This window comes from Lissotriton vulgaris, chromosome 2_1 (assembly GCF_964263255.1).
Source record: "Lissotriton vulgaris chromosome 2_1, aLisVul1.2, whole genome shotgun sequence".
In the NCBI taxonomy this organism is placed as follows: domain Eukaryota; kingdom Metazoa; phylum Chordata; class Amphibia; order Caudata; family Salamandridae; genus Lissotriton; species Lissotriton vulgaris.
This window is the reverse complement of record NC_141687.1, coordinates 398,108,997-398,123,467: the sequence shown is the minus strand read 5'-3', so window position 1 is coordinate 398,123,467 and position 14,471 is coordinate 398,108,997. Positions and strand designations below refer to the sequence as shown.

Below are 14,471 nucleotides of genomic sequence, written 5' to 3'. Positions count from 1 at the left end.
TTAAGTGACAAAGTTAGACAGATTCCCTCTGCAAATTATTAGAAGATGCCTATGAGTGTCTACGATGTACACCAACCCAGTGCTTAATATTTAAAATCTTATTTAACCCATTAACCCCAGCGGTAATTCCGCTGCGGTGTGGGCATTCTCTTGTGCGGGCGGGGCCGCGTCGGCTGCTGGACGTGCACAGCATTACGAAGGTAGTGCTCGCGACGGCCTACGGGTTAAAATACATAAATAAATAATATAGTAATTGCATGGACCCTAAATTTTCTTAGAAGCTTACTCCAAGGTTCTTGGTTACCGAATCTCAAGGTTGTCTAGTATTGATGACATCCCATTCTTCTGTCTTCTACCACCTTTTCATATCTCTTTAGCTCACTCTTGCAGGTTGTTTTTTCTGTGCTTTCTCCATTTGTCACTATTTTCTTGTCTTTCTCTGCCTCCACTTTTCTCCCTTTTGTGTCTCTCTGTCTTGCTCCAGGGCAAAACCTAAAGATGAACTTTAAGTCCCGAACCACAAAAATGAGTGCTGGCACCCTCCACCTGCAACCACAGGAGTTCACCAAGCTCTACCTTGGCATTCGTATGATGTATTCACAAAGATTTGCACTGGAGCAACGCTGAGGATATCTGGAACATCCTTGTGAATCTACAGCGGACAAGGAGTTCATCAAGTTTCACTCAAGTGTATCAAGTGGCTGTTCCAGACATTTCCTAACTTGCTCATTCCCAAACCTATGAATGTAGGGTATAAGGTGGTACTGTGAATTAAACTATTAGACCCCACGCTGAGTGGACTGTTATTTGGGGAGTATTACGGCTGCCGATGGAATGTGCTATTTACCAGGTGTGGTACTACTTCCCCAGTTCAAGTTGTGCACCCTTAGCATGGGGATGACATAGTAATATGGCAACGATTTGTATTTCTCCCCTTCACAAATTTCAGCACAGTATATATTTTGTATTCTGTGATGGGGAAAAAACCTGGTGTGGTCGTTTTACACAAGTTGTGATCTCGAATCAGCTGCAAACTTTGCGCACAAATAGTAATGAGATTTCTTTAACGCTGTAGTGGGCAGTGGTACCTATGGGCAGAAGAACGTGCTCTACCATTGGAGGTCCCGCCAGTATTTCCCCTCGCTTAGCAGAACATATAGAAGTTAATGAAACCTTTTAAAATACTACCCAAATTACTTCCACACATCTTCGGAGTCTCTCATTGGTACATGCCATTGATATTTCTCTGTCTGGGTGGTATTACAATATTTTACATACCTTCTATTGGTTCCCAGTCTACGCCTACTCATATAGCCTCCACTCATTATTTACTGGTTTTTTACCCTGGACCCTACTCTTCCTTGTCACAATCCTAACTATGTGAGTGTGAAGCCCTTTCCAGAGAAAGGCAGCCATGCTTGCTCAATCAATTATACCAACATTTTGAATCCTCTTCTTTGAACCATCACATTTTGAAGGGAGTTGAATCTGTACCCTAAAGAAGGAACAATCTAGAGTCAGCCACTAAAGGAACTTAGAAGTGTGATGAGCATGAGTGCAACTCAGTGCAATGAAGATTCCTGTCACCACTCCATCCTCCTTCCTTGTCACAGCCCTACCCATCCGAGGATCTCTCAAGCAGTGGCTACGACCTGATTTAGAGCTGGGTGGTAAGTGACAAGCCTGAGATTTATGGAGAATCCATTTGTACCATTTCTTCCCCCACACCATAGCTACGGTGGAGGGAATTCTGCCAGAGGAGTTACAACCCAATTCTTAATCAGTCTCTTATTATCATGAGAGGGTGAACAGCCTCATGAGTACATCAGCACATGTGTCTACTATCCACTGCATACTGGGAAAAAATCGAACGAATCCAAACCCAAGATAGCAGATCGAAAAGCAACAATAAAAATGTCTTGTTAAGGGATGACGTGTTGCCAACAGTCATGTAGAGTGAACAACAGAGCGCAACGGTTGTCTCAAATCAAGGTCCCATCATGATCTGCCCTTCAGAAACCCTGATGACAAGATGATCCAACCAAAAGACTACCCACAACAAAAATAGTTAAGAGAACAAAGACAGCCTTTATCCATACAACTCTGCTGGAATAATTGATGCAGATCAACTGCTCTTGCCAAACAACATGAAGGCAACGCCTCAATTCACCATGAACTTTGGATTGCTTGATTAAACGAAAACAAAACGCAACCTGGGTAAAACCCGCTATCGGATCAAAGCACTGCAACCTAAAAAAGAATAAAGACTCCCTGATCCAGGACAGCCCATCCAACCTCTGAGCTGAGCAAAGCAGGTCCTTTTGAACAAACAAGCCCAATTAAAGTGCTATAGTAGTGATGCCTCGCCTCCTTCTGACACAACAAATTTACTATGGTGAAAAGGCCAGTGTGTTTATCCAAAAGACCCACAATACAATAACATTTAGCCAGGAAGAGGTCATCCTTTTTCGAGTACGCAAAACCTAACTTGTTTCCTGGCATGTATGGACAGGCCAGCCCTGACCTTCACAACTCAATAAAAGACACCATATGCCAAACAAATGTGATAGTGGTGGTACAAAATAGTAGAGTGTATGCTCCTTATTGACTTCTACAAAGTATTTCACTTGCTGGGGTGGGCCTACCTCTTTGCCCTTCTTAGCAAAATGAACTTTGGACCCGGTTACGTCAGCTATGCCAAACTAATGTATACTGACCTCGCGACTTGGGTCCGCATCAGGGAATGATCACCCATACATTACTTATACAACAGGGCACAAGGCAAGGGTGCTCCCTATCTCTTCTGGTCTTTATGCTTGCCATCGATCCACTGGCAGAATGAGTATGAGAAGAGGCTTTGGTCTGCGGCATTCAATGGGACCCCGGGGTGTCGGGTGAGATCACTTTGTATGCAGACAATGTCCTTATCCTCTTGTCCGATCCGCAGTGGTACACACCTCGGGCTCTCCATATCTTGCAGATCTTTGGGGATCACACTGGCTTGTGTATCAAAATGATCAAATACTCTTTGTACCCCCTAGGGGAACAGAGGCAATCATCAGACTGGGCAACCAAACTGCAGATGTATACGACCGGCTTCCAATATCTGGAAGTTTTTAGATTACTGAGGATAACCATTAGGCCTGGGATGAAAACCTGCTGACCGAGCTGGCCAGACTATGCAGGAACTTTGATTTTTGGTCCACGTTTCTGCTCTCACTCATGGGCAAGTAGGCGATCTATAAGATGTCCCTCACCTACTATGTCAAAGCCAAAACTTCCTGTACCCTATACACCTGACCTTTTTTTCCTGCCTGAATGCAGCTCGGCAGTGCTTACTCTGGATATGTGTGACCAGCCAGAATTTTGCTCACCAAATGCTATAAGCCCACTTTTGATGGCGGCCAGGCCACATTCGAAATCCTTTCCTATTAGAGAGCAGCACATCTCCCTTACTTGAGCGCATTTGTGTTAACACACATATTTCTGGCCTTACGCAAAACTCTATAGAAACCAAAATGTCAGCTTACGCTGATGATATATTAATCTATATGTCTAATCCTCTCACTTCCCTCCCTCCTTTTTTAGAAGAGGTTAAATTATATTCCAGTATTTCGGGAATTGAACATCTCAAAAACAGAAGTACTACCGCTGAATTCCCTATGTTATCAATATATGTTTAAAGACACTAATTTCACTTGGTGTCCTTCTAAAATAAAATACCTTGGTATTTGGTTTTCCGCTACTTTACCTATCACAACTAAGCACACGTTTAATGCATTATTCACTCTCTTTTACTTTCCTGATCCCCTCTTTATTTGTCTTGGTGGGGTAGTCTTGACACCATTAAAATGACGATTGTCCCTCATATCCTATATACGTTATCTGTGTTACCTTTTTGAATCCCTCTATCATATTTTTCACAAATCAACTCCATTTGTACAAAATTCCTTTGGAATAAAAAGCACCCACCCATTTCCCTTACAAAGCTTAAACGCCCCAAATCTGAAGGAGTTGTGCGTTTTCCTGACTTCAAAGCTCATTATTCTGCATTTTTAATCAGACAATTTTTTGCCCTTTCCTATGAATTTGGTGACACTCCTATACCTTGATGGATTTCTTTTGAACGATCCCTATTAAAAGATTTTTCTTTTCGCAATATATTTTACATGTCTAACTGTACGTTCATACCTAATAACCCTAAATACTCCCAAAACCTACTATATAACATATTCGTTGATGGCCTTGACCCTCTTCAATGTTTTTTATCCTCTACTATCTGGTACACCAAATACATTAAATACAAAAGTAAATTGTTCTACTACAAACATTGGAAGGAGAATGGAATTATTTTTGTCCATCAACTCATTCATCAGAATTCTGTCATTCCCTTTTCTGTATTACAAATGCAATATCCTTTACCTGATACATTTCTTGACAACTATATTCTCATATCAGCAGCTCTGCAATCCCACTTAGCTACCTTTGATCTCTCCAATGTGTCCACCTCACTTATTCCACCTACACCGCTTTATAATGTCTCCCAAGAACATAAACCTAAAGCAGCTCATATTTATACATTATTATCATTACGTGTTACTGAAATACCTAAATCCCTTACAGGATAAGCCTGGGAAACTGATTTATCCTTTCCAATACCTGTCTCTGATTGGGATAAATTATGGTCTAAATTATTCAAAATTTCAGCTGCTGCACGTATTTCTCAATCACTATACTTTATTTATAATAGAACAGTAATAACTCTTGTTTGTATATCCAAGTTTTCTCCTACCTCATCTCCCCTATGTTGGTCTTGTTCTGACTTTACTGGGACTTTAGAGCATCAACTTTATGAATATGCTAATGTTTTGAGCTTTTGGCGTTCTATTTGGTCTACTTGTATGAACATTTTCAAATGTAATATAACGCTATCATTGCAAAATGTTTTTCTTGGTTCATCTTCACCTGATTTTGATGATTGTACTACTATATCTATATTGTTCGACCTATTTATAGCATTAGCTTTTAAAGTTATTTTGTCATGCTGGAAAGATAATTCAAAATGATCCTCATTGATTTGGTGGAATTTCATTTGTGATGAACATAGAATTGCTACTGTCTCTTCTACCACTTTATCCCAGAAAATTAAATCTGATCTTCTTTGGTTACCTTTCACAACATATCTTGCTCCACATGCACCTATATCCTAAATTCTTCTTATCTTTTCCTTTTGGTTCTTATTGCCACCATATTTTATCCTAAACATTTTTACCTTCCTCCTATTTCTCTTTTATGTTCTTTTTACCTTCTTTTTCCTTTACTGCTCCCCTCTTTTTCTAGTAGCCTTTTATACGATTGCATTTATACGTTATTTGCTCATATATTATTTGTAATTTGTTTTATTGTTCTGATAATGATGTTATCTTTTCGTTTTCTTGTTTTTCTTGTTTTTCTTGTTATTCTAAAAAACTCAATAAAATTCTTAAACAAAAAAAAAGAGAGCAGCACATCTGGTGGTTCACAATGAGTGGTGGTTTGGGTCCTCAAAAACCCCAGCGTACTCCTCAGAGAAGTGGGCCATGCAGAAGGAATCGCTTGCGCTGCCCTGTAATAGGGTGAGCTTCCTCAGCGCTCCCTCCGGTGCCCTTTGGGCATTGGGTAGAACAAACACCTAATAAGAGAAGCCCAGCAGTGGACTGGACGCTGGCTCCCACAAGCGGCTGCACTGGAGGGCTTCCGCAGCTGAGATCTCGTCGGGATCTTGGTCCTGGGGGATGTTGTGACAGGGACCACTATCAAGTCCTTTGCGACCTACAGGTGAAGTACAATCTCCACAAATCCCAATCAATATCTACAAATCAGGCACACACTCCAGTGCTAAATTATTGGTTTGGATGAACTCCCAGACTTCAGTCATGTAGAAGTGCAAGTGCTAAACAACCGACTGTCATAAGCTGTCATTCATATACAAGACACTGGTAATACCCACGTCTGACTTCTTTCCGGCCCGCAGGGCGACTTGCACGCAAGACCTAGAGCACAGAGACGATGATGATTGGCGAGAAACCTTGATTTCTCCGAGGGAGGTGTCTATCGCTGCTCAATATCACCTTGTAGAGTTAAAAAATCTACTTCATGCGTGCCAAACTGTGACACATGGTGTCAATGGCTTTCCTGGTGGGCCTGCGCTGCTCCACACACCAGGGAGACTTTCATTATACGGTATGGAGATGCCTGGTTCTTAACCCATTCTGGAATAGGGTATTGAACTGCCTCGGGGAGGTAGTAGGATGGCCCATCCCTAAAAATCCTGAAATGGTTTTACTGCATGTTTCTGATGCAGTTGAAGGCAACAGATATATTTTTTTTAAATACTGTGGATCAGGCTAGTAGTGGTGAAGCCAGACATTGCCAGACACTGGAAGTCAAGTGAAGCTGCGACCCTTGTGCAGTGGAAGAACGGCCTAGCAGATGTATGGACCTGGAGAAGCTGGCCTAAGCAGCCAGAGGCTCCCCGCAGGAACCTTGGAAAGTTTGAGGAGACTGGGCCCAACACCGGGGGATCGCTCCCACACCCCACACTAATTTGTCTAAGTCGCTGGAAGGAGAGGTGCAGACTTGCAAGGCTTGCAAATGAGACTATTGTGCACCCCCACGCAGAGAGGTGGGTCCTGGGGGTCCTCCGATCCATTGGGATGGAGGGCCTGGGCCAGGGCCGGACGGAGCAGAGCAGGCCCGGGAGGCTGTAAGGGTGGGCGCCGGTTTGGGAGCGTCAGGGGCTGGGTTTCCAGCGATGCTGCAATATCGGTCCACGGCAACAAAGGCAGCAGTGCTAGGGGCCGGTTTTGTTAAGCAGCCGTGCTTCATGCCAGGGCTGCTTTGGGCTCCCAGTGCGGCCCTGGCTGCGGCGCTGCCACACGACAGCCCCTGTCTCTGCTTGGCGATCAAGGGAGTCAATCCGGGATGCTGCTGTCTGGATGTCGGTTTACATTTCTGGACAGCACACTTTGAATGTTATTATTGTGGAAATGCCAATAAAATATGTCATTTGAAAACCATTAGAGTGTAATATGTATAGCACCGATTCACTAGAGAGACCATTGTCAACCTTCAACCCGCCTGGCAACGAGGGGCCGACACAGGGGGATTCTGGAGCCAGCAGATGCTGCGACTCGCCCCCAAGATGAACGAAGGCTGTAGTTATAAATTAAGAAGATGTTTAGGAGGTAGGGCTGTATGAATTTGCCTCTAATGAAAATCCCTAAGCCTACATTCCGCTGCAGATTACTGATCCGAAGAGTAGTGGTCAGAAGTGTATTTGGCTGTTTGACAACATACTAATGGCAGACTGTAGAACACTGTACGGACATTTCTGTTGTAAATCTTTGTGTCTTTATTCCTCTGGCTAATAATACAATAATTGTATGTACCCTATTTCCGTCTGTACTTGAAGTGTAATACTTTGTAACGCGCTCTGTCACCCTTTGTTGACGGTCTCGATGCCATATCAAGAACTACATACATAAATAAAATGAAGATGTTAATTAACAATAACAATTACTCAAGAGTGTATATGCTTCCTTAACATACTTTTTGATTCTTACATGCTACATCTCATAGCGGCCACTAGGAGGCAACGTTGGATCATAATTGCCTTCGCAACTCACCGCGCCAGCTCATACTGAGAGGTAGACCTACAGTTTCAGTTCACAAATATATTATATTGCATTCCCTGTCACGTGATGGAGGACTTGACTGGCTTATGTAAAATATGAATATTGTAAGATTGGAGTTCAGTCTGCCTTTATGGACCCAATAATGTGTAACAGCCGAAGTAAAAGGAATGTTGAACAAGCACTTTATAATTTTGAGTATGTTTTTACTATGTGTCATTGTTTACGCTGTATGATGCTTTTATGGACGCTGCTTCCATCCGAAACAAGGGGCATATTACCAACGCTGAGCGATATTTGTCGCTAACGATGCTTAGCAACGAATTTTTTAACGCTAAGCATCGCCAGAAATTATCGCAGATAAACCTTGCTATTATCAAGGTTTATCGCAAAAGCGATAAAAATCGGCCGCAATGCATGAATATCGCTGAAAAATCAGCGATATTCATGCATTACCGAGCTAATGCTCTTAGCCATGTTATCCACCTACCATTGGATAACATGGCTAAGAACAGCTCAGGGCAGGTGTTAGCTTTTGGAGATATTCGCGCTTAGCGCGAATGTTTCCAAATCCTTGATAATAGGAGAAATGTTGCTTAAGAACATTTCTCCTATTATTTTTCTCTGGAACGCCCCCTTTGCATCTCATTAGAGATGCAAAGGGAAGCGTAGAGAAAAAGGGTGCTAACATGCGAATTTGCGTGTTAGCACCCTGTTGCTGATAGGGAGATAATTTTATCTCCGCTTTCTTGGCTTTTAAAGCCAAAAAAGCGGAGATAAATCCCTTGATAATATGCCCCAATGTCTTTTGAATTGAATTTCTTTCTAATGTGATTGGACGATACTGAGTGGCGTGTCTTGGTGGGAAGTGCTGTTGTGAGCACGATGATAGCCAACAACAACTCTCACTATGAGCTACTTGCAATCGCCGATGGGCCTCATAATAAAGTTTAATTGCAAATTTAGAAATGTAATGTAATTGTGTAATTCAATAAGTGTAAATCTTCACCAATGCACACCATCTTGTTGATGTGCTGTGCTCCTTTTGCTCCAGCTAGTTTTGCGCTACATATTTACCAACACATGCATGCATGTGGAGCACAGGCACGAGACAGACACGGTGTGCAAGCAAATGATGTGGCATGGGGCACAGATAGATGATAGACGCAGCACATAGGCATGTGATACACAGCCGCTGCACATGCAAATGATTTGACAGCTCAGTTGATAGATGCAGTGATGGAACGGTCAGGTGATGAGACACTCATGAGATGGAGGCGCAGCACAGTCCGGTGACATACAGAGGTGGTGCAAAGGCGGAGGCGGCTCACAGGCAAATATTTTGACATGGACAAAGAGTGCATGCAGTTGATAACTTGAAGTAAGTAGTCGATGGGGGTGGGGAAGAGGTAAATGATGTATGGAGGAGGGTAAAATGCAAGCGGATGGTGGAGATGGACCACTGGCCAATGATGGAGCGTGGTGCGGGACGGGCAGGTGATAGATGGAGCAGCTGGAGCGAAGGGAGGTGAGGAGTGGTGCTCCAGAAGGTGGCAGATGAATGTTGAGCAAAGCCATGTAATGAATGGGAAGCTGTTGGAGGTGTGGCAGGGGAAAAGGTAGGAGAGTGATGAATGGTCTCGTCAGAGGCTCTGGTTCACAAGGACTGTTAGTCAGAGGCAGATTCTCTGACATTTCTGTCCCTTAGCTCCTCAGCTATCCTTTTCAGCTTACCACACTTACCTAATCTCTTCCGCGCGCATCTGCTGTTCACGTTCCAGGTCATCCATCATCCGTTGTTCGCGGTCCAGCATTTCTTGCTCTGCTCTCTTCAACTCCTCCCTCTCGCGCCTCTTCCTCTCCACCTCTTGCTTCCGTTTCTCAGCAAGCTCTGCTCGCTGCCTATCCCGAGATGACTTGGATTGCCGGGATGATCCTTGGGGGGACTGCAAAGACTGCAAAGACACAAACCAAATCAACCTATGAACCAGGCCTGCTCACACTCTGAATTAAAAAAAACCCTGTTAAATTCCAGGTGGAAATTCACTGGCTAGTTGGGTGATTAAGTGGTCACCTACCAGGCAAGGCTGGTGAGCTCAGTATACACTTAGTCACATGTCAGATTCAAACGAAAGGTACTCTTGCACCACTCAGTTCAATGATTGTCATAGATAGCTCTCTATCACTAACAGGATATCAAACATTGGCAATGCAAATCTGTCTCGCTTACCTTTACATACAAGCGAGACGGATTTGTCTTGCCAATGCTTGTTTATAGTAGTCTTCAGTGTCTGTCAAAATTGATGTTGTATCTTTCACATTTCTGCTGCACTTTATCTGGTGAACACTAAGTGGCACTGAAGGACAACAAACTGGTGTTATTTAAATGTGACTGTTTAAATGCTGCATTCAGAAGAGGAAAAAAAATGACATAACTACTGATGGTTAAACCAACAAGCGTTGGCAAAGCCAATAGGTCTCTGCAATCCGAGAGCTTTAGGCAGTGGCAATGTAAATGCATTTGTGTACAGTGTGTGCAGTTGTGCAAAGATAGAGGTGCAATACAAACTAGTCGTTCACTTGTTGCATCCTCAGAGCCACCATGCCTTCTTCTGCCCATGTAATTTTTTGATTGTGTTTAGTCACTTCAGTGATGCCTGCTCAGCCTGGAGGGTATCAATCTATGCTAGAAAGGTCACCTGCAACAAGATGCATTAGATGCTCATTGTAGAGAGGTATCCGGCGATACAATACATTGTATCCCCGCACCACCCCTCGTGACCGGGCTTGGTCCAAGGGTATAAATAAATGGGCAAATCAATCATATTACGGCACTCAACAAACTGTAATTCTACATTTGTGATTTACTGTATTAAATGCACATGTGGCCTAATGTACATCGGGAAAACAGAACGAAAAATCAAAATCAGAGGGCACCAGCTCTACCATTGGGAAAAATGAGTCCAGGACTACAATGGTGTGCCACCCATCCGGGAAACTCCCAAAGTCCCATCCGGGAAACTCCCAAAGTCCAAGCAAACCTGCCAAAAGCTGGAGAAGATCTGTCTCCGTGAACAAACACCGATTAGCCACGCAGCCCACAAGAACGCCACCCGCAGACACCATCACCTCATCAGATCCGCCAAAATGGCCTCCTTCAAAGACCGCCTAAACAACAACGCGCACAACAGCAAAGAGCACTTCAACATCGTGAAGGAACTCTCCAACCCCAGCTCCAACACCAACGATGTCCCACCATTGCAAGACCATGTGTGACTCGCAGGCCACCTTCTTCCACCGCAAGATCGCAGACATCCATAACAGCTTCCACGCCACGACCGCCCCGACAACCACTGAGACCTCTGCCCCCACGACCACCATCCCCACCAACCGCCTGCTCTCCTGGACCGACATTGACGACGACGACACCATCAAGATCATAAACACCATCCACTCCGGATCTCCGTCAGACCCATGCCCACACCACATCTTCAACAAAGCCAGCACAGCCATCGCACCCCATCTCTGGAAAGTCATCAACACCTCGTTCGGGACAGCAACCTTCCAGGAGAGCTAGAAGCACGCCGAGATCAACGCTTTACTCAAGAAAACCAAGGCGGACCCCAAGGACCTCAAGAACTTCCGGCCCATCTCCCTGCTCCCGTTACCGGCAAAGGTCATCGAGAAGACCGTCAACGAATACCTGACACGCTACCTCGAGGTGAACAACATCCTGGACCCTTTCCAGTCCGGATTCCGCAGCAACCACAGCACAGAGAATGCCCTCATCGCTGCCACCGATGACGTCAAGTCCCTGCTGGACAACGGAGAAACAGCGGCCCTCATCCTCCTGGATCTGTCAGCCGCCTTCGACATGGTCTACCACCACACACTACAAAACACGCCTCCACAATGCAGGGATCCAAGAGAAGGCCCTGGACTGGACCACCTCCTTCCTCTCCGGCAGAACACACAGCGTCCGCCTTCCCCCTTTCGCTCCGAAGCCACCGAGATCATCTGTGGCGTACCCCAGGGCTAATCCCTCAGCCCAACTCTGTTTAACATCTACATGGCACCGTTCACACACATCGCCCGTCAGCACGACCTCAACATCATCTCCTATGCCAATGACACCCAGCTGATTCTCTCCGTCACCAAGGACCCCCACACCGCCAAAACCAACCTTCACGAAGGAATGAAGGCCGTCGCTAAATGGATGAGGAACAGCCGACTGAAGCTGAACTCGGACAAGACGGAAGTCCTCATCCTTGGATCCACCCCTTTGGCCTGGGACGACTCCTGGTGGCTAATCACACTGGGAACCACCCCAAAACTCACCGACCATGCACGCAACCTAGGAGTCATCCTCGACTCCACCCTCTCCATGACTAAACAGGTCAACGCAGTCTCCTCCTCCTGCTTCAACAACCTCGGCATGCTTCGCAGGATCTACAAGTGGATCCCCACTGAAACGAGAAGAACGGTCACCCAGGCCCTCTTTAGCAGCAGGTTGGACTACGGAAACGCCCTTTACGCAGGAGCCTCGGCCAAACTCCTGAGATGGCTTCAACTCATCCAGAACACCTCTGCACGCCTGATCATCGACATCCCTTGCCGCAGCCACATCACACCCCACCTGAGAGACCTGCACTGGCTCCCGGTCAACAAGAGGATAACCTTCAAACTCCTCACCCACGCACACAAGGCACTCCACAAAACTGGACCAACATACCTCAACAGACGACTCAGCTTCTACACCACCACCGCCAGCTTTGCTCTGCCGACCTCGCCCTCGCCACAGTCCCCCGCTTCCGAAGAGCGACCTCCGATGGCAGATCGTTCTCCCACCTCGCCGCCAAGACCTGGAACACCCTCCCCATCCACCTATGGCAGACCCAAGACCTGCTGACCTTCAGAAAACTCCTTAACACCTGGCTTTTCGAGCACTAGCAGCATTCCCCACCCCAGCTCCTTGAGACCCTCACGGGTGAGTAGTGCGCTTTACAAATGATATGATTGATTGATTGATTGATTGAAAGCCGATGCTGATCTTCGTCCAGGGCGTGAAGCAAGGTTCTTCCATGAGTGCAGGCACCGGAGGTCGCCTCTGGTGATGGTGCACGGGTGGCAGTGCCTGACCTCCTCATCCACTGTTTCATCCATGTTAGGGAACCTTACCTTTGCACGTAATCTGGCATTGGTCTTGGCGGTCCCTTGATGACCTTGATGGGCGAGCACAACCATTTGCTGGCATACACTTTTCGGAACGATAATACGCTCTCCCTGTAGTACCAGTCCCGAGCGGAGTTCATGCCAAACTCTCCAGAGTTGGTGTCAGGAGTTCTGTTTCTCAGCTGTGAGCAGGGAGACTCCGTCGAGGAATCGAAGCCATTGTCCCTTCTCCAGGGCCTCCTTCACTTTTCCCATGGTGTCGTCCTTATCAGTAGCATCCCGAAGATCTTCTTTTGTCACCGCCACTGGGCAGGCATTGGCTTCAACCATGTTTATGAAGGCCTCTGTGTTAGCAGAATCCTCCAGCGTCATATCGCCCTCCTTTTCGGTGGGGTGTTTGGACAGGAAGTCAGTGGGGTTGTCCGCCCCTGGTTTGTACAGCAATTGGAATGAGTATGCCTGTAGCTGGATCACCCATCTTTCTATTCTAGGTGGTGCTAGACGCGACTACCCGTTGAACAATGGCAGGAGAGGTTTGTGGTCTGTTATCACATGGAAGGGATGACCGCCTAGGTATAAGTGGAAGTGTTGGCACGCCCTTCGTGTGGCCAGGGACTCTAGCTCTATTTAAGCGTATCGTGCTTCCGTCGGGGAAAGTGCCCAGCTGGCGTAGGCCACGGGGGCACAGACTCCTTTGGTGTCCTCTTGCAGAAGGACTGCTCCTAGCTCTACTGGACTGACATCGACTACAAGCTCTGTCTTCCTCTTGGGGTAAAAATAGTTGTCTGATCTGGGTAGCCTCTTCTCTGGGTGTCCATTCCCAGGGCGTGCCAGTCTTTGTTAACTGCATGAGGTACTCTGAGATAGTGGCGAGATTCGGGATAAACCTCCCGCAGTACGTCGCCATTCAGAGGAAGCTCCGTATTTCCGTGGGGTTCTGCAGGACTGGGGCTCTCCTAATGGATTCTGCTTTTTTCGGGTCGACGGACTGGAAGCAGTGAGTGAGGAAAAGAGCTTGAGAATCAAGTTAATGAGGGTTAGTACCATGGACATCAGTCCTAGTTGGAGAAAATATTCCAGACTCCTGGAGTCAATATTCAAGTGTCCGTCTCTCGAAAACACATATCCAAAAAAGTCTATCCACCCTCGGTAGAAAGCAAACTTCTTTTTGTGGATTGTGAGTCCGCAGTCTGCCAGCCTCTGCAGGGTGACTCTCAGCCGGACATGGTGTTCCTCTAAGCGCTGTGAGTATATCAGGATGTCATCACTCAAGTTTATCACTCTGGCCAGGCCTGAGAGGGCTTCCTTGATGGCATTTTGAAACACCTCTGCGGCGGAGGACATACCAAAAGCTGAGCCGGTTATACCGTCAGAGGCCGTTGTGTGTGGAGAATGTGGTGCTATAGTGACTTTCTGTCACCAACTCCATCTGATGATATCCGGAGTTTGAAAAGGAATTCGCCGTGCCGGAGTGCTCTCAGCTGATTTGCCTTGTCGATATGCAGTTTCACTTGGCGACCCTTGAGCTTGCCCAGACCTTAGAAGAGCTGGGGAAAGTCACTCATCATGTCCTCCGCATGGGTATCATGAACTTGCTTGGCAAAGAACACCAGCTCCAGGTCTTCT

General features: G+C 46.1%; 1 protein-coding gene across 1 annotated transcript in view; it reads right to left on the bottom strand.

Annotated features, from left to right (window-relative positions):
- KIAA2012 (KIAA2012 ortholog) overlaps window positions 1-14,471 on the bottom strand; it is a 598,843-nt gene that overhangs the window by 42,656 nt on the left and 541,716 nt on the right. The window contains exon 22 of the mRNA XM_086954068.1: window positions 9,417-9,628. Within this exon, the coding sequence (XP_086810194.1) occupies window positions 9,417-9,628 (212 nt within the window). The remainder of the gene's footprint in view (window positions 1-9,416; window positions 9,629-14,471) is intronic.